This window comes from Ixodes scapularis, unplaced genomic scaffold (assembly GCF_016920785.2).
Source record: "Ixodes scapularis isolate PalLabHiFi unplaced genomic scaffold, ASM1692078v2 PGA_scaffold7__128_contigs__length_106722199, whole genome shotgun sequence".
NCBI classification, from domain to species: domain Eukaryota; kingdom Metazoa; phylum Arthropoda; class Arachnida; order Ixodida; family Ixodidae; genus Ixodes; species Ixodes scapularis.
The window spans coordinates 81,647,161-81,672,736 of record NW_024609882.1 but is presented as its reverse complement, the minus strand read 5'-3'; the positions used below and the strand labels follow the sequence as shown (position 1 = coordinate 81,672,736).

The following is a 25,576-nucleotide window of genomic DNA, read 5'->3' as shown; positions in this document are numbered from 1 at the left end:
GGGGTGAACGACCTAAACGCAATACAGAAAAGAAAAGGACGGCCATTGTTCCATATATACATAAAGTTTCGCACGGTCTTAAAACGATAGGTAACTGCATTAACATTAATGTTGCTTTTTCAGCACCAAATAAGCTTCTAAGCCTGTGCAGGAAGGTAAATGACGGCACACCGGGAAGTTGGTTGTTTGAAAAAGCACCAAAAGAGCTTTGTAAATTGTACTGAAGGAGTCGAATATTCTGTCCCACTCTCATGTGGTAGAGAGTATGTAGGCTAGACTGGAAGGTGTTTGAATGATCGTTTAAGAGAGCATTCTTATAACACCCACTGCACTGCGAAATACAGCTAGCAGGTGCTGTATTTCGTGCTACTTCTTCTAATTATCACGTTCTGAAAAGTCAACCCAGACGTTGAAGAGAAAAATGAAGCAGCCGAATACAGAAGTTGAGCGCGTGTGCTTGTCTTCCTGAGTATCTGGTGTGAGATTAATTTTGCTGCGCTGTCACCGTCAAGTATGATTCACTAACTCGCCCAAGCTTCCATCCTATCGACTTAGTGTACTTTACGGGGCTACTCAATGTAATTGCTACTTGAACGCAACTAATCGCAAATCTCTCTCCCAGTTTGTCCCAGTTTCCACGGCCTACAAGCAAGCAAGCACCAGTTCGTTTTTCCTCAAAGGTGAGCATTCCAGATACTTTAATTAGGTGCACGGTGTAAGATAATACTCTTCAAATGAGGACAGCGCGCTCTTGGCCACGGCCCGATGAAGTTCGCTCTTCACACTCTCTCACTTTGGTTTCAAGCAACGCCAGCAGGTGACTCGTCTACCCGTGGGCACGTTCAAGACGGCTCGTGCCGCCTTATGTACCACACGCGCAGAGCTCCAGCGAGGTTGTCACACGTGCAGAAAGACCATGGTGTACCGGGGTGTCATGACAACGAGATAATGTTTTTTTGCTGTCACACAGTTCCGCCGTTTGGCCGCCGGTGACACTGTCAGTCGCGGGCACGGTGGCAGCCGAATGATGCAGTCTTTCGGATGCCCGTCGAACGAACACTATTTGATTCCTCGCGCCGCGCGTTCAGCCCCGGCGTGTCCTCACCTAAAGAGTGTATCTTACACTGTCGTTAGGTGCAAAGCAGGAACTGTAAAGCCAGACGAGCGGATAGGTGTATTTAATTGACCGAGCTCAGAATGACCCGTGGCAGTGGAATGGAAGCTTATCTTTCCGCAGTCATACACAGACATAATTTTGAATCTATCCAGCTTAGTGAAGGATTGCTACTTGTTGCAAACTAATCCCAAATTTTTATTTTGCAGCTTCTATATGGCTACAGCTAGCAGGTGCTGTTTTCATTGAAAGGTGAGGATTTCACGTTCTGTTTTCAAACATTAAGTTTTTGAATGAGGGTCCTAAACAATTAACTTTCTTTTGCAGTAAATGCCAGATCCTCCAGTTCAGGAATATGTTAAATATATTTGCTATGGATAAGCCCAGTGTTTTGCTTCTTTATTCATAATTTGACAACAGCAACATTTTTTATTTTATCACTCAGAAATACACACAAGAAGAGAGTGCGTTGCGGAGAAATGCTGCGCTGAACGTGATTTTCCAACTCGTGTATAGTTTTATTGGTAGCCGATATAATATATTGGATTCCAATATCCATAATACGCTAAGTACACTGGAATCGTAAACCCTTATTGGATCCCCATAGACACATGGGGATCCAATAAGGGTTTATACGGTATTGGATTCCAATGTTTTCAGCGTATTATGGGTATTGGAATCCCATAACAAACCCTTATTGTAATACAATACAATAAATGTAATGTTTTCCAATACACTGTCCATATCGTATTGCAATACAATAAAAATATATTGTTTACCAATATCCATAATACGCTGTTCATATTGGGGTTTTCCAATAGGGTAGCCGATGACAACCCCAAAGAACGAATCACAATCCAAGAAGCGTGAACCCAATAAATCAGTATTACGTTTCTTAAGTTGTTTGTGGCTATCTTGTTTGTTTAGACAAAGGGTTGCAGCGGTCGTCAGCTCACTCATGGGGGTCCTCCACACCACCTCGTTCTTTGTTGTGTCGAAGTGGCATACTTCGCTTCCAGGACAGTGAGGGCTATCAAAATTGTCGGCACCATCATCGTCGCGTCTAGAAAGAAGTGTACACTTTTTATCTCTGCGTTCTTGTGACAACCGAAGCTCCTGACATGCTGCCTTTATGCTCAGGGACAGCCGGGAGCTAGAAGACCCTTCATTAATCGAACAGTGTCGAGCGAATAATTAGTGATGACATTGGACACCGAAAGGGATGTCCCATCGATTTAATTCCTACGGTACTGTGAGTCATCAGAGATTCGTACAGCGCCTCGCATTATCAGGCTCGACAGAGCCTGATAATGCGCTGTACGATATGTTGTACTATGTTATCTTGACATTGACTGTGACGAAGGCCGAAAGTCGCACCACGAAAACAAGTGTCACACTCCGGAGCCTTAGGGATCTCTTGTATAGTGGGTCGCGAGATAGAAAGTCAGCGTCTTGATGACTACGTCCGCTACGATGTATAACTTAAATAATCATACTCTTTCAGTTGAATCGCCCAGCGTGCCAGTTTTGCCGTCAAATTTCTTTTGCTCTGAAGCCAGGTGAATGCTGAATTATGTGTCACAACGGTAAAATGGCGACTATAAAGGAGAGAGCTAATTATTGCGCCGACCAAACAAGAGCCAAACATTCTAATTCAGATTAATGCTTCCTCTCTTCTTGTTCTGTAAGCCGGCGACCTTTATGTATCTTTACTTAATCTTTAAGTACCATTTGCAAATTCTTGAAGAAATTCTTGAAGCAGTACAACTCTAAGTCCTTGCCCACTACCATCCGTGTGGAAAATTTTCTTTAGCAAGGACGGATCGAAGTGAGCAAGCACTGGGGCGTTTAAAAGGGCCATCTTTAGGTTTTGAAACGCGGACTGCTCTTCGTTGCCACATCGCCATGGTATGTTCTTCCGGAGTAAGTAATTCAAGGGGGCAGCGCGGGTAGCAAAGTTAAGAATAAAACGGCGGAAATATAACGCAAATCCCCAAAAAAACTTGTGATGTTTTTGAGAGTTGTTGGCGTCGGATATTCAGAGAAAGCCACAAAGCCTCAAGTGTCGAGGGATCAGGCTGAACGCCCTTTTTGTTTACCCGATATCCCAAGTATGTGATCTCTTTGAAGCTAAAAAGAACACTTTTGGGGCTTCAGACAAGGGTTCACAATACTTATCCGTAAAGTACGAGAAAGAGCCTTTGAAGATGTTCTTCAAAAGGTTTTGCGTAGATTACAGCGTCGTCCAAATACACCAGCGCCATTCTCAACTTCAGATTCCCCAAAACTCGGTCCATGAGTCTTTAAAAAGTCGCAGAGCATTGGAAAGGCCAAAGGGAAGACGGTTGCATTATTAGAGACCATCTGGTGCGATGAAGGCTGACATTTCAACGTCCCTTTTATCCATTGGCACCTGCCAGTATCCCAACATCAAATCCAATGTTGTGAAGTATTCCGCTCCCTCCAGTCGGTCACGGGTGTCATCAAGACGTGGAAGACGGTACACATCGATCTCGGTTGTATTATTAAGCTTCCTGTAATCTACACAAAACCGCACAGTGCCATCTTTCTTTCTCTTTAGCACCACTGGTGATGACCATGGGCTCGTCGGAGGACTCACCACACCGTGGTCGAGCACCTCACTCACTAGCTCTTTGGTCGTTTCAAGCTCTGTTGGGGCTAGGCGGCGTAGTGGCTGATGTATTGGTTGGCTGTTACCGGTGTCAATGGTATGTGTTGCATACGGTGTGCATCCAACTTCGGCCGGATTCAGGGCGATGCAGTGTCGATGTGACAATACTCTCTTGATATTTGTTTTCTGCTCGCAACTCAATTCTGGTCCAAACTTCAATTGTTCTTACGGTAAAGAATTATCCTGACTAAAAATGGCACTCGTTATCTGACCCTAAAGAAATGCTCGCCAGTACTGAGATCTTGTCTTCCGCCAACGGTTGGAGTACACAAATCTATTTCCCTGGATTGAGAGTGATGTTGTTGGCACCTAGATTAACGACAAGAGCGACGAATTCTCCATTGGTACAAGCAACGAATATCCGGGGTGCAGCTAGTTCCTTCCCTGGTGTAGCACAGAGCCACGATTCGAAAACAGCTTCACCATAAACCTTTTTATTGTTTACAGTCAGGCGTATCCTTGAAGCAGTCTTGGCAGGTATTGTAGCAGAGTCATTAACGCATACGTTTAAGTCATCCGATAGTTTTGCTTGAGCACATATGATGTTGGTATATTGGAAGAAAACTTTCGAAATAGGTGCCACTTTTCCACGGTGACGAGGTACACAAGCCACACAAAAATACTTTCGCATCGTGGAATGCTGGCATCTAATCTTTCCATGGGTGTATGCGGGGTTTTGGTGGCCTTGTTCTATTCGGGGTTCAACTTTAAAAAAATCATTTTTCTGGCGCCACTCATAACTCCGAATGATTGGAGAGACGGAATTCGACAAAAATACAAATCCACTAACGACTTCGCACCGAGCGCAGTGACCAGTAACTTCACTTGTTCACCGGTGTGAACTTTGACGCAGTTGGCAGTGAAAAGTTGTAGAGCAATCCGGGAAACGTTACAATCGGCAGGTACAAGCGTCGCGTCAATTATGTTAACCACTGCTCCACTATCGAGGAGGCTTTCTTTGATCCCAACTCCTTGAATATCTACTTTGGTGGTTGGAAGACTAGTAAAACTCTGAAAGTGAGACGAGGGGGATTTGGTATTCTATACCCGATCCCGTCCCTGTGGACCGGGATATCCGTTTCCCGACGCGCTGTTACACTCTGCAGCCAAGTGTCCCTGTCGTCCGCATTAAAACAGCGCCTCTTACTGTTAACTCGTTGGTGATTTTCAGGTTGCTGGCGTGCTCCAGGCGTCTCCAAATGAGTAGCTGGCTGTAACTGTGCCGAGCAAGAAGCCTGGGCGTTTGCTGTTGCCTTTTGGATGGCTGAGATCTCTGACGCATTGGCTAACGCCTCTCGAACAGTCTTTGGCCCTCCAAGTCAAACAAATTTTTGAACTTCAGTGTCCGCAATGGCGTCGACGAAGATAGTGGTGTTGAGAAGGTGAAAAGTGTCTGCGGCAACTCCCACGAATGATTTTCGCGCTAGGCACTCAACTTCCATTGCCAGGACTTGGAGTGTTTCCCCCGACTGTCGCCGACGGCAACGTAACTCGCTATAGCGGACGTGCTGTAGATGTTTGTCGAGAAAGCGGTCTTCAAGTGCCGCTACCAACGTTTGGTAGGATAGAGCTCTTCCTTGAAGTCGGGCTAATATCGCGATGGCTGATTCCTGTAGTTGCGCCGCAATAGCGTGAGTTGTTTTATCTTCGGACCATTGGTTTGCTTGGACCGATCTCACTGATGTAACGAATAAAAGCTTGACTTACACCTAATCACTTCTTAATTTTTGTGTATGGGAAAGCATACAAGCCGCTCGTCGGCTGCCCTTTTCGTGTGGTGCGTACTTTTCGTCGCCGGTCAGCGCGCGTACCCCCCGGTGACCATGAATGCTCCGTGTTAACGGCGCACTGATGGACACGCAGCGCCATGGGATGAGCTGTCGTGGAAACTGACGAGCGCAGCGGCCAATGGGAGCCCCGTTGACGCGCGCCAGCAAATGGAACCTTTGGGATCGGGGAAACTAGGTGCCATTTTCGTGCTTCAAAGTGATGACGTCAGCTCGCTCCATGGGACAGTTAATGTTTTCGCATTAAAACCAAACTATTTGTTTGTAGGTAGTTTTGTATTTATTTGTGCTGGTAAGCGCAGACGCCACAGAGACGCATGTAGCCCGTACAATGAATGCCGGAGAGGCCCGTATAGAGGGTGGTAATGATAATACAGTTCCGTATAATGTGGGGCACTGATGATGTACAGTAAGGCATCACGAAGAATGGGTCTAAGTTAAACGCAGGTGTGTTACAGCTTCGCGACAGAGTTGCAGAACCTCGGGTCGATCGCTTATGGGCACGTTAGTTATTGTTTTTTGCAACGTTCAGAAAGTGCCGACCAAGCCATCATTTGTAATTTTGTTGTGCGTATGTTTAGAAAGCGGCAGGTTATTCAGCCCCGAAGGCGTCCTGTGTCTTCATTAGATATGAAAGCCAGTGTTGTCAAACGCCTTTATCGTGCATCACGCAATAGTTATACATGATAGCTAGCCGGCACGATGCTCATCCAGATTGAAACAGGCAGGGGCGGCGGATTGAATCCACGATCAATGGGCTTTATAGCGCGAGCTTTCGCTAGATGCGCTACCGATCCCCGAGCAACCAGACATCGCTGTCGAATTCGAGCTCGAGAGAAGAACATCAAAACAATAAAATCTCCGGGTTGGGGCATTTATTACTACTGTTGCCATCTCGTTAAACAAGTTGGAAATAAAATTAACAGGGTGATTGTGTCCACAGAAATGCGTGAAAACAACAGTATTTAGGCACACCTAGTACGCACGGCCAATGGATGTGTCATGTTTGTCATCTAAATATTTGTATTTTCAAAGAAAGCCTCAAAGCGCGCTCAAAACAGTCAAAACGGTCATAATTCTGAATTTTATTCAAAATCTCCAGCGCCCTCAAGGAAATATCTAAGGGCCGTAGCACCTTTATTCTATCTTCATAATTAACCTCCAAAGGAATGAATCCTCTGGTGCATCTCTGAAACTCTGGTTTGTGTAGCGAAATTCGCCCATTGCGCGACGAGCGTTTGAATTGCCCTTAATACGGGAACTTGTTTGTTATTGGCATCCGTTTAATAAGTCAACATTTTAAAAATGCCATCCAGGAGCTGAGGCAAATCCTTGGTTAATGCGAAATGAGTAATCTCTGAAATGGATGGGCCCAGCACACCCAATTAACGATCCCGTAGTGCTTCCTTCGACAGGGGAATGCAATGCAGGGATTCATACTTTTTAATTTGGCAACCTTGCGTCAGCGAATATAAAGAGAAAAATTAAATATGCAAATAATAAATATATGCGCTACACATTGCGCAAGTTTAATTCTAGGAACAAGTTTGCCACGGAGAGGAGCGGCATTGTTTCATTTTGACTTGTAGAGCTCTAAATGCGATCCGCGGAGCTGCGCGAGGAAGTGAACCATAGAACCGCCATCCAGCCGCAGATCACGTTAATCGCTAAAACAGGTTCATATGCTTGCTGGACGTGCTGTCCGCAACACTCGAAGGAACGCACGCGGACGCAAACAAGTGGAAAGACATCCGTGGTATTTTATGCTCCAATATCACGGAATAAATATTAACACTATATTCCTTTTCACCTTACGAAGGGCCGCATTGGACGATTTAGGCCATCAGAGTAAATCCAAAGCCGTGAGAGTGTCACGTATGGCACTCCGGGTAATGAAAAGCGATGCGTGGTCACATGAAACGTATACTGCGCTGAATTGGCTCAGATGACTTGTAGCGTCCGCTGCGGTTCATCGTGGGGGGACAAAGAATAGCGACGCCAATGGCAAACATAACTTACCTTGCAGTACTTTACCGAGAGCCCGGTAGCAGGTAGATGGCAAAGAGCATGCATCGCACGCCAGAACGGCTTCAAGTCCCAAAAAACATTTCCCGAGGTCGGGCCCATTTTCTTTCTTTCACCTGGCGACGAAGCAGCGGTATAACCAGACTGCTAATAGGTTTGATCAATCTGCTCACCGCTTTCACCAAACGAATGAACGATTTTAAACTGGTTGGCCAGGCCGCTGTGCAGTGTAAACTGGTTCGAATAATGCTTCGTTCACAGAGAAAAACGTTTTATTCGAACCTGTCGGCAGTTTGACCAAACCAGTGAGCAATTTCACCAAACCGATGAGCATTTCTGTCAAACCTGTAAGCAGTAAGGTTATACCACTGAACGAAATTTTCAACCTGTCTATGGTTCATACCTGGGATCCTTTTTGCATTTCAAACAATTTGTTTAGTAAGGTGTTGCCTGATGCTCAGCTGTCTAACGGTAAAGGAGTTATAAAGACGACCACAGATGTGAACGAGACGTAACCGTGTCATAATTCTCAAAAACCAAAATGAGATAATATTTTGAGTAATCGCATATGTCCCAAACCGACATCGGCGACGATCGATGCCCTTGCTGCTTGCTTGAACGTTCTTATTTGTGTCGGGTCACAAACAGAACACTCGCACACGTTTATGGAACATTGCGTCAAACCAAAGACTTTGCCTGTGAGGCTTAAAGTGAAAAAAGACAGTTTAAAATTGACAGTACTGAGATAAAACCCAGATCACTTTCGAACCCAGCTACGAGCATGTAAATTGCATTTTACCTTCAATGTTTATTATATCACTTAAAAGGAGATAGCTCTTCCATTAACCCAGAGTTGCATGTCACATTAAAAGCAAACCGGTAAATGCGCCATCTTAATGTTACATATGCGAGGAAGAGGATTAGAGTAAATTAGGGTTCACTGATAAGTAGTCCATACTTTTCTAATTACCGAGATCAACTTCTTGAGACAGTCATCATCAGTAGCCTTAATTGGGGCTGTCGTGCCGACACCGGCGGATCTTCGCCAGATGATCGTCTGATAGGCCCTCATATACATGCCGGGAATCTCGGCGACGCATCTGATCGACGCGGTTCCTTTGGCGAATTGGTCCTCGCTGATGACGAAGCGGATTCTGCTGGCGGAGGACTCGAGCCCATCGTCGTGCAGAGTTGCCAAGTTGGTGATGTCGAATTTCGGCGGCTCCGCAGGAAGATCGTTGAGGAACCACCTAAAATTGACCCCTGGCTTGGACGCGGGAGCAAAGCAGTTGACGCCAACGGTGTCGCCTATGTCGTAATGCGTCTGAGCCCCTTTTATTTTTGGGCCCTCCTCGGGTAAAGCTGCGAAAAACCATACAGTGCAGTATCAGCGCGGTTAAAGAGACACGGCCATCGCAATAAGGCATATCTTGAGACTGTTTCAACAGAGCAGTTATCTAAAGGCTCTGTTATACTCCGACGTAACGCGCGCGCAGGCGAACGCCGGCCGAAGTCGGCTACGTCACGTCAATCACGCCGCGCGCGTCAAAAATTCGCCCTCTTTATACTCCGGCGGCCCTGGCGACTCCCGCGGCTGTGCTTCGGTGGACCGCCGGCGTGGCGCATGCGCAGAATCTGACTGCGAGGGCACGTTTCCTGTGAGAGTAGTTACTTCCGGTTCCTTTTCGTTTCGACTAGCAGACGAAAATTCTAGCGCTTCTTGAGCGCCAAGTTCGAGCGATGGCGTGGACGTACCTTGCACGACGAAAACTCGCGCTTGCACTGTTGGTACACCACATGCGCCGCAAGCGTAGGTGGTCAATGTACATACGGTACATCTTTGACAAGCGCACGGTCTACGGTACTCCATCTTCTTCGTATCGTAGACACACGGGTGAGGACGAATTCTTTCGATGAGCTTCTCGACGACCGAGTCCGATTCTTCAAACATGACGCCACACGGAGTGGTGCTCCTGTCGTCTGCTATTGCTCGTATTCGCCGCGCTTCCCGCGCGAGGGCTGCCGGGAGCCAGCGCGTGATGCGTCCTGGTCCGGCGTCGCCGGCGCGGCTGGCGCGGAATACGGCATGCTCCATTTTGGCGTCGAGGCGGTCAGGCTGCGTCGAACGCCGCCGGTCGCGCCGGTTACGCTACGGCGCCGGAGTATAGGGCGTCGGGTTTCCGCCGACGTGACGTCGCTGTGACGCGCTCGCACGCGCGCACGCGTTACGTCGGAGTATAACAGAGCCTTAAGTGTTATCAAAGTGCGTTTTACAAAACACAAATTACCACTGATCATTATCTTCAAAGTATTAAAGCGTGAGTCAAAAAGATTACTGGATGTCTGAAAAAACCGCATAAGTCAATTTCTTTACGTATCGAACTAAGATTTCCTATAGAGTCGGCAGACGAATGTGCATTAAAGGTGAAAGGCAACGATGTTTTGGAGCTCATATCTTTGCTTCAACATGAAGCTTGTTAGGGGGAGTGGCTGGAACAATTAACAATTTCGGTACTGTCAATAAATACAACTTAGAATTAACACTATGTCATTTATAACCTAGGAAACAGTTTTTTTTTTGTGTGTTTTTTCTTTATTCCCGTATTGGTAGTCGCAGACAAAATCCCACAAAAGCAAATACCTTTTACCCCCTCAACTCGCAGCCTAAAAAAAGGCGGCCTCGTTATACGGAGCTGATTATAGGCTGCCATTGTCGTTAACATACGCGCTGGGGTTTGCAAAGCACAGGTTGCGAACTGAGTTCCAGACATTGTTAAGGTTCGGCTATTTCCGTCATCTCTGCTGTTGGGCAGGAGCCACTACCCGAATGTATGTCGGGGCATCAATTGTCATGAGCCAAATCGAATGCCTACGCAGTGCTCGTGTCCACAGTGTGAGCCGCATTAAAATATCGTCACAGCGAGGCGCAAAGCCTGTTTACGCACACCCCGGAATCGTATCAATGGCGTTGTGCACGTAGCTTCGCCATCAATTTTTGCAAAGGACAGACTGAGAGGCAAGCTCCGCTCTTGTCCTTGAAATCCAACCGAGAAAAAGACGCTTCATGGTCTGTGGCGTTGCCCTCGAGTATTTTTGGGTCCCAATTGTGCGAGTAAGCTGGTGTAAATTGAGAAATATTCTCCTGCAATATATTTGTGCAGCCCCTCTAGAGGGGTACCACTCCGGCGATTTTTCGAACTGCCTCAAGCGACTATTTCTTAGAAATCACCTGCCTTAACATTTACGTTAGTCTATTCGGTATCACTAAATTCGTACTAGGATTTGTGAAATCAGCTATTGAAAATGATGCCAATACCAAAATTTAAATATACTGGTGGTTTCTGAGTGCCGTGAAATCAGTGAAAGGCGGACTTGCAGGTCCAGCGGGCAATCTAAAATTGAACAATGCCGAGCATTTGTCTTCTGCTTCTGAGTGGGTGCAGGAGCGAGCTTTCATAACGTTCATTTGACACCATGAAACTGATTGTAATTCTTTGGAAACGAAGTCTACGGCCTAAATTTTGAACCCCTGCCATCCGTTGTCGTCAGTTTTTTATTGTTGTCGGTAGATATTTTTACTTCGAAGAACACGGTGAGGACCAAAATTATAAATCAAGTAACACCGTGAGAAAAAAAAAGAAAGCTGGTTTCAATATTTGGATTACTATTTCAGCGATGGGGGTTGGTGTGTTTTGAATATTTTCAGGAAAATCGGGAACTGTGAAGGAAAACGCCAGAGTACACATTTTGGTGCACCAAGTTTCACTCAACACGCTTACCTGAGTAAAAAGTAGTAATCAAGAACGTTAGAACTACCTAAGGTGTCCGTCTAATTCCGAAAAGGCGTCTGGTTGGCGCAACAAAGGGCGGCAAGTAAAATGGAAGGCGTCCTGAACAGGCGCGTTTATCGATGTAGTAAATAGCGTGATGTTTCTAAGGGAGAAGTGATGCACTCTTTTTTGTGGCAGCTATAAGTGCAAATTTTATTTATAATATAAAATTTACAATAAAATAAACTTCTAAACTCGAGAAGAGAGCAAACGAAATATGGCGGTCTCGATTTTATCAATTACTTTTGGCAACACGTCCTCGTCTGCTATGCACTCTCTCGTTGTTACCGCGTATTTTCTTATAAGCAACATTCATCCGGTTTGTTTTGGGACGTAACGCATCTTCAAGGTGCTTAGCTCTAAATGAGCGAGTGAACGTTTTGTGGCACTTATAGCGCCAGATGACAAAAGACTTCTGTAGACATTTTCGGGCGAAGTTTCGGCTCCGACCTCCCAGCTCCCGACAATCCCGCGCTGGGTGACGGAAACTTTCAATGGCACCGATAGCACTGGTGTCGTCAGCGATGCTGGCAGTACAAAAGGCGATACTCGGTGCTTTCACCCCCCACTCCCACTTGTCGGCGCGGAGAGTACAGTCAACGTATGTGGACTGTTGCGTTAAGCAGATGCCTTTCGTAAACAGACGGACGCCGTAAAAGGTAATTCCCATTGTTATATTTCTAAACCGTTACTCAAGTACCTTCGTTCAGAGAAAATTTGGTGCACTTATTGTACATTCATAGGCCACCTATGTGCCAAGTCTTAGCTTGATAGTTTAGAAACCGATGTATGCGATATATACAAATATCCAACGCTCCTTTTTACTCATGTTGTATAATGCTTGAAACGCGGTATTCAAGGAGCGACTGTTAAAATTTATTTAGAAGACATGAAACATTTGTTTTGGAGAGTGAAGTAAAGTGGCTTGTTATAAATTTTCGTGCTAATTTTAGAGGTGGAATTTAGGTCACAATACTTGACGACATGTAATGTAATGATATCACGCAGATCTAGGTACGCAGTACATCACGGAATTAAGGGACTTGACGCGACACTCGGTCGTTGCACGTGACGCCAATTTCCCCAATCATGTTATCATGGACATTAACGTCCCAAGTTCAAGCTGTAGTCACCCGCGATACTATGAGTCAGGTGATCTGAAATCACAAGGCGAGTGACATCACGGAGTCAAGCCATGGTATAAGGTGATACCCTGACGTTATGTGACATAATTTCCCCTGCTAAACTTGAAGGACGGACGGACGGCAAACAGGCTACTCTCAGGAATAAACGGGTTCGTTTAAAACGTAGTTTATGATCTAATGCGAATTAATGCAATATCGATGCCCCAAAGACAAATTCGATACAACTCTTAAAATAAGTTATGTCGACTTATCTTTCTCGCGCCTTTTGCCAGCACACAGAGGGACGTACTAAGAGATCAGGCTCCAATCCGGGCTTCCTTCCTCCGATTAGAGAACTTATAAATTGGCTTCTATGTTGACATCACCGGGACGCTGACCTCGAAATAGAGCTTCTCTACGTCGCCGTCCTACTCTGAATGGCGGAAGTTCCGCTATGCGCGAAAACATCGCTCTGCTCTTCTCGACTCGAACTCACCATAGGTGGCGCAACTCGCCTTCCGAAATGGCGGTTACAGTTAGTGTCGGAGATGCGTGCCGGGTATAACAGGTGCGAGTGCTCGCTTAAATCGGCGACGCAAATTATTCCTGCTTTTACGATGAAGCTACTGTGTTATGAGCGCAAGTCACTTCATTCTGAAAACAAATCGAAACCGGAAATAACTTCGAGCTTCGATTGAATTTTTCAACATAGCTGTTAATTTCACCTTTTTTTCTAATTCAAGGAGTGTCTTACTGCGTAGTTTCGCTAAACAAATTGTTCGCGAAAACTATATTTAAAAACGTACATGTCCGATCCAGGCACTACTAAATGTTTTGGGGAGTGCAGTGTCCCTTTAATGACAGGGTCTTTCATGGAAAGACACACGAATATCAGGACTGCTTTTTTCGAACAATAAGATATACTATGTTGCCTCTAAGTTGTTTGATATAACTTAGAAGTAACATGGAATATCGTATTTGTTGAAAAAATCAGTCCTGACATTTCTGTGCCCTTGCTGCCTTTGTTCGCTCGGATAATTGTCATCTAAACTATTGAAGTGCGCGTATTTTCTTGGGTTTTGGGGTATTTAGATGGTTAATTGCTTTAACATTATTCCCATCACAGGAATTACATAAGAAATTTGAATTTTACAAAATATCACCACCGGTGATGAGTTTAGAAAATCATCACAAAATATATAAACTTAGAAACGCTGTTCTCAATACAAAAGCTATAAGCGGAATCTGAGTCAGGCAGCAGTAGCGTATTTTTATTTTTTTAAGAAACGCCTGGCGCATAGTACTTTATATTACATTCAGTGTTGGAACTAACGCGTTAGAAGTAGCGAAATAGACTACTTCCATAAAGCCCTGCATGCAACACGGCGCGCGTTGCACTCTGGAAACTAGTTGGCCAGGGAGAAGGGTGGCATGGTTTCGGTTTCGATCGACACGTCGACAAGAGATCGTTTTCTGGTCCCGAGAGCGTCATTTGAGGTCTCTAAACTAACCTAAATTGCCAGACCTCGAAGCTTTAGTACAAGCCTGAGACGTATAGCGCGTCTTAACATATGCTTGTTGTATTTTTCTACTTGAGCCTTCCTGTTAGCGTTTCAATCGAGGTATGTGGAGGAGCCAGTGCTGGGAATCTCGACGCTGCGAAGCTCGGGGATCTTGCTTGTGTACGAATCAACAAGCTGTAGCAACCAATTAGTACGCATACATCGAGCTCGCGCCTTTACATTAGTGTTGTTGATCAGGAAGTTTGTTTGTTTTGTGCGTCCATAGACGAAATATTACCTTTTGCAATTACTGTTTTTCTTAATATGCCTGAGTATGCGAGGTAAACCTCGGAGGCGCCATTGAAAAGCTCTTCTTACCTCTTATCTGTACTGACCCGCAGCACTGCACGAAGTGAACTCCCCACCCGCTTGCTTTCCACTAATATTCAACATCGCGTATGCGCACAGAGTTATCCTGCAATCATATAGGCACGTTCGCACATACAGACCGTTTTAAGAAAGCAAAAGTCGAGCACTTGTGTGAAGAATGTCGCACCGTTCGCCGAAAGTGCGCCGGACGGGCATGAACCCGTATGCACACCGCATAGGGGTTCACGCCCGACCGGCGCACGGTGCGACATTCTTCACACAAGTGCTCGAATGAATTCAAAGCGCATTTGACGGTTGCTAATGGCCATAATATTGTTATGTGTTTGTTTTCTTCCTGCCTGAGTATGCCGAGATAATTTCAGACACACCGTTCAGGCACAGATCTTGGGCGTCAGTAAAAGCTCGTGCAAAAAAGGCTTAGCGACGAGTAGGGGACGCTTTTAGGGCCTCCGTCGTAGCTAGCCGATCTCAGCGTTTGCGAAAAGTTAATCTTCTATCAGCATAAAATTCGAGTGGGAGATATATGATGACAAGAGGAAGACATCATAGTAACTTTTGTGCAGTAGTGAGGTCGAATTTATTGCATTTCCCTAAAAGTTCATGCGTAAACGCTGGGCTTAACTTTGATACCCTGTGAGGATGCGGCTTGCTTTTCGCCCAATGAAGTAACAAGAAGTGGACGTTTGGCAAACGAAATACGTGTAAGGCTCCATATGAACAAATTTCAGTTCTAGTTCACTGGTACGAGACGGGATTATTAAAATTGAGCTCAAACATGCACTCGAGGGGTGAGGTGACTAAGCCACGACTTACTACGTTCGCATACGCACGCACAATATCCGGTGTTTCGGGAACCAAGGAAAGTGCCCCGGTCTTCGTTTCGTATCGCTCGAGAATAAGTGTATTGCACGTTCGTGAAAAGTCAGATAACCGAAAACGCAAGCAGCGCGTTCGGTCGCGGCGTGATAGCATGAGATGAAGCTGCTCAGTCGAAACCGAAACTGAGTGGCCAACTAGTTCCCAGAGTGCATTGCGTGGTATTACGCCGCGATGGGGCGCGTCGGTTTTGGAAGTAGTCCATTACTGGTAACGCGTTAGTTTTAGTGATGTACTATCGTACTTGTTAGAATCCCAAACGAGTACCGAGTAAAGTAACGTCGTTATTATTGTACGGTAACTGCTGTCAATATATGTTACCCGCTGCTCGTTACTTTTGATTAAAAATCGCCGCATGATAGTTTAAAAGCCGAATATATTTTATTCTGCGGACTACAGAACGTGGCAAAGAAGCCCCAACAAAGCTATGCATAATCGATGTCATTTCTAATTCCCTCAGAAGACAGTTTCAGCGTTCCCAAGACCGGGCCAAAAAGACGCGAGATTATTTCATTGAGAAGTTCCTAAGCGTCCTGGGTGCAGTCTTTGTATCCAAGCTACCAAGACCACCGTCGCTGAGCCCCGAAGAAGCAGCCGTATCGCTGGAAAAAGACGTCATCTTAGAAGGCAACAGTCTGCCGCCGCTCGAAAGATTGTGCCTAATCGTCCCTAGTTACTTAACTGGTCAAATCCTTCTTTTAGAAGAAATAAATTCTCGTTCTGTCAACAACAGAAAGGATAAACTCTAACTTTGGAAGCGCTGACTTTCCCGCGCCTTGAAACAATACAAGTGGCAAGGTTATCGCAGGATTGAAAGGCGTCCGTCCCCAAAAGACGTAACCATCTTTTAGAATCTCTGCCGCCGTGGTACAGAGGTGCGGTATCTTGGTGGATAACGACTCTCGTTCAAAAGGTTTCCTCTCACTAAATCCTCTGGGCATTCTTTCTCCCATGCCGCTTCAAAAATTAGACAAAAGACTGCGTAAACACCACGGACGGCACCTTCTTTGTATCGCAGTTAACCTCCAACTCCCTGGCGCTCAAAGACCGAATTATCTCTTCCTGGACGCTGCGCCCGGCTTATTCTTCTCGTAGTACCTGGTTGTGTGTGAAGGCTAGTGTACCATTCTTCTAGAGAGACATTCGCAGCAGTAATAGTGATAGCTTTCGTCTGATTCGCCCTTACTCGCTTTGCTGCTGCCGGCGTAAAAAAAAAGAAAGAAAAACAAAAAAAATTACCAAGTTTAGGGCAGAATTGCCCGTAGATACATATTTGGATATTTCTTCGAAACACGTCTTGAACAAAGATAATCATACCGTAAGACGACACTTACCTAGGTTATACATTGATCATTTTTAAAAAAAAGTTTAACATCTCTACCATAAATATCTTCGGCCATAGCGCGCTTCAAATATGGCACAAACGACAATTGTCGAAAACCCGTCGTCCTTCCTCGCTCCTTGGGATTCTATTTCTTTAAAACCAAGCATGCCAGATTATTGCAATAAACGGCGTTGTCTTTCGCAAAGAATGCGGCACCACATGTAAAAATGAGAGAAAAAAAGTGAAAGCCGTTTACAACTTCCTGTAACGCCGAATTGGAGCGCAGCTCTTGAGGAGGAGGAGTGGAGGGTATATTCCTCCTCCTCCCTCGTGATCATGCCTGCTAGTCCTCCTCGCCTCCCGCTCCCACTCCCTCTCCTTTACCACCTCCTCGTCCTTCAAGCTCCTCCCCCCCCTCGCCTCCGGCTCCTCGTCTCTCCTCCCCCCTCCTCCACCTTCGCACTGCTTTCCTCCTTGCCGCTCAAGCCGGACAATGAGGGGAGGAGGAGGAGAAGGAGGGGGAGGAGGGGGAGGAGGAAGAGGGGGAGGAGGAGGAGGGGAGGGGAGAAGGGGGAGGAGGAGGAGGGGAGGAGGAGGGGGAGAAGGAGAGGGAGGAGGAGGAGAGGGAGGGGCGCGGTTACGCCGACGCCGACGCCGACGCCGACGGCGACGCCAACGGCGACGCCGCTCAGGCTGGAAACGGGCCCCTAAGAGCTGCGCTCTAATATTTTTAGAAGTGAAAGAGAAACAGGGTAAAGAGCTTCTAAACGATTGCCACCTTTTTTAATCATGTATACACGTAAATATACTACGAGTATGCATGCGATTATAACCAAGGTATGCCCGGCGTTTACTGTGTTTATAATCACCAATAATGTTCTTGGCTTATCAATATTGGTTATAATAAGCGATCGGTGTCCTCTTTTTATCAATTGTGTAGCCTAAACCGGACTGTGACTAAAACCGGTGTGGCTATGAGGTGTGTTTGTGAGCAGTCCGTGTACTCTATAGTTGCCACTTTCATAAAACGTCTGCCTCTAACCAACAAGGCCGTTTTGGAATGCTTGTTATAAAAGCCCCTTTCACTGCCATCTCCCACTCACTTTTCGTGCAAAATGGCAACGCCCACCGAAACTCCGTTATCATGGCACAGGCTAAGTGCTATATTTTGAATTGAGGGAAACAATGTCAGACAATTTGCTGTATGCCCTAACTTAAGCTGCTGAGCCCGTCCAGGACCGTCCTACTCTAATTAGAAAAAAGCACCTTAAAGTGAGTTATTCTTCAACGTCACTTTTGTTCCGTTAAAATGTTGTCGTTAAGCTTTCTTAGCCAAGAGAATGCACTTTCCTTCTCACGATCGTTTTGTTAGACGCAGTTTTAAAGTTACAACTCACAAGGCTCATTAATGTAAGCTAGCGAATATTCTTCGTAGGCTTAGTTTAGTTTACGTGTATGTTTCAGAAAAAGGGTAAATCAATCATGGCAGTTATATATAAACACGCCTATATGATATATATATATATATATATATATATATATTTTTAAGTTTGCGACTTAATTAGAGAGTTTTTTTTCTATACTAGTTCGTGAGGCAGTTATTTGGGTAATATTTCGTTGTTCCACTCCACTGATAACTACAAATTAGCAGTGATAATTCGCATCAGTCCTATATGTTTTTATTTTTACCAATCCCTCCATTCGCAGAAGCTATCAAAGTTCGCGGTAATTTCAAAGAAACGAAAAACCGAAAACACAACTCACTTTCCCGACACGCCCTTGCTGAAGTAGAGGAAGATCGACCGCATTCATCAAGCTCCCGTTTCTCAAGAAGTGTCTGACAATCTTCTGCAGACATACTAACAGCTGTCATACACTAACATTAAAACACAAAATAACGACAAACTAACGTAAAAGTAACGTCCGCTAGTCATGGCAAGTAACGACACCGATATTTTTTTACATTTGAAAAATGGTAACCGATCTGTGTAACGCGTTAGCTTGTTTTCAAGCTAAGGAGTAACTCTGTTTCCTTACTTATTTTCGGTAAAGGGCACAACACTGATTATGTCCTGTGTTTGACTGTTTATTTGTCTTCATTTGGATGTCACAGTTTTGCACGTGTAAAACGAAAAGCGACTTTTTTTTGGAAAGGTTGTTATGGTCAGCTGGCTATATTTGGTATCGCGACCTTTATGGGGGGCCTATATTGCCGCAATTCTCATAAATGATTAAGATATTTCAATACGTAGTTTTTCAATTTCTAATATTTTTGGCTATGATCTAATTTCAGACGCACGAAGAAGCATGATAGTCAAAAGTGTGCAGATCTCTATGACTGGTGTCAATTGTAGCATTTTTACTTAACAAGTTATAAAACAAAGGGTTTAAAATCGATGAAAACCTTCTAGCTAATCCGAAAAATCTATCTAATATTACACTGATTCTGGGTAAAACATATACTTTACCCACAACTGTCAAAAGTCGCGACTTTTGAAAATTGGCACAACTTCCAAAATCACCGCCAATTGCTCCAAACCGAAGGCCCCCTCTCCACCCCTCCCCCCCCCCCCCTTGCAGAAGAAAAATAAAAGAAAATCGTGTTTAGTTTATATTTTTGTTTAGGACATTTAGCTTCTAATTTTTTCGCCCCGTTGTTTTGCTAATGTTCTTCCTTTCCAGTTAGGAGCAACGCCTACCCACTTGCACGTTTGCGTTTCACTGACGTTGGAAAGCGGTGATGGCCGTGAGTTTTAGTATTGCGTCAACGAGCGAACGCAAGCTCTGAGTGTATGCGTCAGCGTTGCGAGCACCAGATTGCGGCTACGCAACACTAGCTCGGAGCCACAGTGCTTGTGTTTGCTTCTATACGCAAGACTGAAACTCTCTCGTAAGGTATAATTCTAGACCGGCTGCAGTACTACATAGGGACAGTTAAGAATGTTGTTTGCATTCGGAAATGACATTTCGCGAGCCATGACCGCGAGAGGTTCCACCGTGCCCGTTGAGTACGGAAACCTGGGAATCCTCATTAGGGCGCTTCCCGTTTCCGCCGCGGGAGGGCGAGAAACAAGCTGGAGACGCGAACGATTTATGCTCTAACCGCAACTCTAATACTTTTTTTTTTATCTGCTATATATATATATATTCTTTTTTCGCTCCAGGTTTTAATGTCCAGTTCATTTCACCCCACATATTGCATGTGGCAAATACGTGCCCTGGCACTTGGGTGAACGAAAAAGAAGACATTAATAAAAATATATTCGAAGGAAAAAATAGTCCGGCAGTAATTCTATTGCAGTAATTCCATCTGGCGTTAATACAATTCTAGTTATTTAAATTTCTTTTGAAAACAAAGTGCCTTGTTGCATATGTGGCCTGTCCAAGCAATATCGTCGAAATTTAAATTGCACAGAGCAATGAATATCTTGTTTTGAAGCAGTTTCGACTATCCAGCTCTGGTTTCACAGAAAGCTCGTTTCAAAGATAGGCCCATCGTGCCTGCCTTTGAAATTCCATATGTTTTCTTGAATGTCTAGCTGTCCTCCGATTTTGGATTCGTCTGAGCTTTGCCGCTTCTATTCGTGTGCGGCATGTACCGGGTGTTTCAGTGAAGAATGCCAAGCGTTCCTACAGTTGGTGTATTCGAAGTAAAAATATATTTTTTCAGGGCGCATTACTCGTGGTAGCGAACGTCAGAAAATGTGCGATACTTAATAATTAGTTTGTTAATTCACTCAAAAATTATCAAATAACATTTGAACTAGTTAAAATAGACATTTCGTTCCAATTAGAAACTTGCTGAGCGTCATTGAAAACCTCTAAATCTCTAACTTTCTGAAAAACATTGAGCGCGCGAGAAGTGTAGTAGTGCGCTAAAGTTATCACACGCGGAGCAGGTACAAGGCTAGCGGTTGCGATAAGGCGCCCGCGTAATTCTTAGTCTGTTATCAGAGCCCTAGCTTTGTACCTGGTCCGCGTGTGGTAACTTTAACGCACCACTATGCGTCCCACGTGCTCAAAGTATTTTTGAAAATTACTGATTTAGAGATTTTCGATGGCGCTCAGCAAGTTTCAAATTAGAACGTTATCTCTACTTTCACAAATTAAAAAGTTAATTACGCAGTTTTAAACAACTAGCAAACTAATTAGTTAGTATCGCGCATTTTCCGACTTCTGCCACCGTCGGGCAACGACGGTGGCAGAAGCCGGAAAATGCGCGACTACCCCGAATAGAGAATTTGTAGGAAATTTTGTCCGTCTTCGCTAAAACGTCTTGTATATTTATTTGATTACTCTAAGGCCCTTAAATTCCCTGGTAGAAGATCGGCTGAATTACCGGCTACGGTTAGGTTGGCCAAATAAAACACATCTTTGAATAATAACTTCCGACTCTAAAAATGAGATTTCATTGTGTTGTGCGCATGAATCAGCTATCTGACGCTCTTATTTCTCGTAAGATTTCATGGCACACGGTACAGCCTCAAGCACCCCAGTAATCCACAACAGGCCCTCTCGGCCATTACATAGCGGAAAGGGGGGGGGGGGGAGGGGGGGGGGAATACAAAGAGCCATAAAAACACAAAAAACACAAAAAGGATAAAAACGTGGTACCATGAATCATACAAGGCCAAAGCCCATTACTTTACCTATGACGTTAAGGTCCCGTTCACCGGAAACATGGTGAAAGAAAGGAGCGCCGCCGGAGACCTCGCATCGATATGGACCTCCGCTCGACAAGGCCAGTTGCTCCAGAAGCACTGATGACACATCACTTTCGGCTACCTGCAGAAAATGTGAGTGGCGAGTCTCAACCACGGTGTGAGGTATATTTATAGGCGGGGCAACCACGCGCGTCGCAGCTGCCAGGTATAGGGCGGCCCACACACTAGCGTTAAGTATGACCGAGTGCGAGGGTTGCCATGGCAACAGCTGTCGGCTCCGACAAAAGCGGCTTTTACCCGGCTTCGTTAAAGCCGGTGGAGCTGTTCCCATAGCAACCCTTGCACTCGGTCATACTCAACGCAAGTGTGTGACTCGCCCGTAAAAGCCCCTAAAAAGCAAAAGAAATGTTTTTTTTTTTTTTTTTTATCAGTCTGGGAGGGACACGCGTGTCAAAAAATAAATTTTACTCGAAATCCGGACCTCTCGTCCCCCTGGTCACAAGCGCTGCCACCAGAGGTCTCCTCGATAGGCGGTTCATGGCAACGTGTTGCGGGACCGGTTTCCCATGCTTCTCTATGGGAGACATTCTTACTTTTGAAGTTGTTTTGGGTGCCTCATGCCATGCAGAACTTGAAACTTGCATCACCGCTGTTGCTTAATACTCGTTCACACACCTGTGTCGACTGCGTGAAGCTGCGTTGCGATTTGCTGCACAGCGTCTTCCCATTGGCTCGTCGCAAGGGTCGCCATAGCAACAGCTCGACGCAGCAGTCTTAACTAGGCGCAAGTAGTTGGAGTCACACTCCAAATCAACTGTTTGAACGAGACTTTATACAATAATAAAAAAAAAAAAACAGTGCGAAAAAGGAAAAAAAAAAAACGAAAAAGCTAAGGGCTAATCAGAGGAATGAGGCTGACGAAGCGATTGGTCGGTGCAGTTTCTTTGACTCGTGTTTCGTTTTTCCGCTCAATTTTGATCCGAATGGGACTACCAAATAACCCAACTGTGTACTACACTTAGATAGTGCTTCGTCACTGACCCTAGATTCGTGTCTCAAAGATGGCCAAAACAGTCTTATAGACGTGTTGAAGCGGAGAGTTCTCCTGTTTGGTGTTGAATCCAGATTCCGTCCAGGTCAGAGCAGACGCTTTCGAGCTGAAAAATCGCGCGCCGGGATTTTAGCCTGAGGAAACAAACTGCGCCTCTCAGAAGGCTCAAACATCTTTAGAATGTGACGCAAGCGTTTTGAATAGAGCGCGAAAGTTTGAGAAGATGACGTTACCTGGATAAAAAAAAAATAATTGATTGAGGAAAACGAAATTTTTTATGAGCCGAGGTCCATCCAAGGCTAAAATCCTCAAAAAAGTAAATGACATTGTGGTCGCCTGCATTACCTGTTTTAGTAAAAACAACTTATCAGCAAAACCGAAAGCAGTCCCCTCTAATTTTTCTTGCTGATGCGCTTTCTTTTTTTGGCTAGTATACATCCCACGTGCGATGTTAGGCTTATTTAGACGGTGGGTCAGAAAGTAACTAACTTTTTCAGAATTATCCTTTGATCCAGGTAACGGTATGTCCTCAAATTATCGCGTTTTATTCCAACGCTTGTGTCACAATTCAGCGGAGATCGAGCGTTCTCCGATGCATAATTTATTTATCTGGGCCAGGAAAACGCGGTTCTCTTTTCTAGGGAACTCCCTGTTTATCTTACACCACGGTCTCAGCACACGAGGTGGCCGCTCAAACTTGCATGTGCTAAATGGACAAACTCTCTTCAGTGGCTCTAAAGCCAAAAAGAAGTAGCCCCGATGGTATGAATTTCGAGGACGAAACAGTAAAGAAGTATCTTCAGTTGGGGAGGTTGACTCCCGAAGTGTTCCGTGAAAAGTTTTACAAGACTGAATGAATAAGCCTCTTTAATATTAAAAGGGAGGCGTGGGTAAAGCGCAGAAGCTGGTAAATATTACGATACTAATCCCTAGAGTAAAATAAAAAGGAAGACAAAGGACTGTCCCATTTGTTATCCTTGATGATCTTCTACAAGGATTATTATCGCTATTTTTGTCCAGCTCTTGCACATTTGCATTGACTGCATTATGATGGTGAATATATATTTATTTTATTGTTGTAAAACATTTTAGTTATGAGCCTCGTTCAAGTTCCAGCAGCAAATTAAGCAATTTACCTTTATGGGCAGCTACAGAAGACAAAACCGCGCAGACAAAAGACTCCGAAATCGGCGTGACCAGCTTGCTTACAAGCATGAGCCTGAAACTGAACAGCTTTTTGAGTATGAAAGAAACGGTATCCGCCATTGAAACTTTCGTTCAAAAGATGTCAGACCAATATGATGAACTACTGAATAGAGTTGGCCTCCATGAGAAACACGTAAGAAATTTAACAAAACGTGTGGAAAAAATGGAGAACGCTAGGACGGAAGGACAACTTGCAAAGTTGAAACAAGAGTTGAATTGTCTGAAATGGCACAATAGTAAACAAAACCTAGAAATCCGCGGGGTCCCACAAGCTGCAAGTGAAAACTTGCTGTCCCCGACACTTGTCCCAATGCGAGATTGTATCAATGCACAGGCTCCCTTTTAAACCAGATAAGATCCGTAGGATAATTCTGCACTTCGCGCAACGACAGACTCGCGATCGCTGGCTGTACAAGAGACGTAACCTTAAACGGCCCAAAGATAATGGGTATATTCTTGAAAATATGACTCGTCAAGTTAAGTCGCTCTTGTGGGCTACGAAACAATGAGCAAGTGAACACAATTTTCAGTATGTTTGGCACCGAAACGATAACATCTTTGTCAGAAGGAAAACCGGTGACCCATCCAAAACACTCAAGCGAACACGACTTTTCAAACATGAGCTGAGAAATTGATGTGTGCACCCTTTTTCTTAATGTATTTATGTTTATACTTTGTTTTGATATGGCAGTCTCGGAATATATTTTGCCTTCTGTGTTTGGAGCTTGTATTGGAAAAGAGTTTTCTTAATCAACTCGCTGTTTAGATATTAATATTCGATAGCCTAAAAATAGAAATATTGATCTGGGGTTGTTTTTTTTTTTTGCTCGAGCTTTTTATTTTTGAGATTTTTATGCGTTCTGAAACCTGGTACACAGAACATACCGATGTATTCAGATTGACTTTCTGCCAATGTGTTTTTTTTTATCAGTCGCAGTGAAACTTGAGGAGGGGAGGGGGTGTCAGTTTTGATTAAAGAAAGCCTTGATTGCGAGTTGCTGGCTTCGTTTACTGTTATCACTAAAGATTACGAAGCTTTATCATTGCGAACCCAAAACGACTTCGCTTCGGTCATTTACCGCCCCCCTACAGGTGCTTTGCCTGGCGATTTTAATGTGAAGATATTAATCAATACTGTCTCAAAAAGGCAGTTGGAAAATTTAATACCTATAAATTGTTGTCGTATCGTAGTTAACTCTCCAACGAGAGGTAATGTTACCTAAAATACCTTGAGTGATTGATTTATAACAAATTACTAGGACAGTCGTATAAGATCTGGAATAATAAATTATGACCTCAGAGATCATCTTCCGATTTTTATGTGTGTCAACATGAATAACATAAAGAAGAAAGTTCCAATTAATTCTGCGCAAGTCCAGTGTATTACACCGGATGGTTTGGAGAGGTTAACAAAATGTGTGGCAAATACGAATTTTGGATGATATTTTCTGAAGGAGCGATCCCGATGAGGCGTACGATTTTTTTCTTAAGCTGTTTAAAAACATTTATAGAAATAATTTTTCTTGCAGACTAATTAGAGTGAAGAAGCGCATTCGGAAAACGTGGATAACTGTAGATCTACTTGGAAATATGAATGTTAAAAATGCGCTATATAGAAAGTTCACGAAAACTAAATATCCCAATGACCTCCGGACCTTTAAATCGCACCGTAATCAAATGAAAACGCCCGAGAAAAGCAAGGAAGCGTTATTATCATGAATACTTTAGAAACTATGTAGGCCGTTCTGACCTTCTATCGAAGGACTTAAATTTAGTTATAGAGGGCAAAACACCCCATCGAGCAGAATGCATTACTTCTACAGGGGACAAATTAACTGACGTGTCGTTGGCAAACGCAATTATGACAGGTTTGTTTATTTTCCTCATATTAACTGTAGAGAAGCCGCATGTGATAATGTATCTTCTAAAAGTAGGGATTACATTTTTTATTGTCAGTTACGGGCACAAAGGTGTCCCTACTCTCTTTATGG

At 44.5% G+C, this 25,576-nt stretch overlaps 1 protein-coding gene across 1 annotated transcript in view; it reads right to left on the bottom strand.

Annotated features, from left to right (window-relative positions):
- Positions 1–8,555: 8,555 nt before the first annotated feature.
- Positions 8,556–25,576, bottom strand: part of LOC8026876 — a 33,244-nt gene continuing 16,223 nt past the window's right edge. The window contains exons 4-5 of the mRNA XM_042286292.1: positions 21,314–21,449; positions 8,556–8,980 (exon numbers count right to left, since the gene is read on the bottom strand). Coding sequence (XP_042142226.1) covers positions 8,556–8,980; positions 21,314–21,449 — 561 coding nt within the window. The remainder of the gene's footprint in view (positions 8,981–21,313; positions 21,450–25,576) is intronic.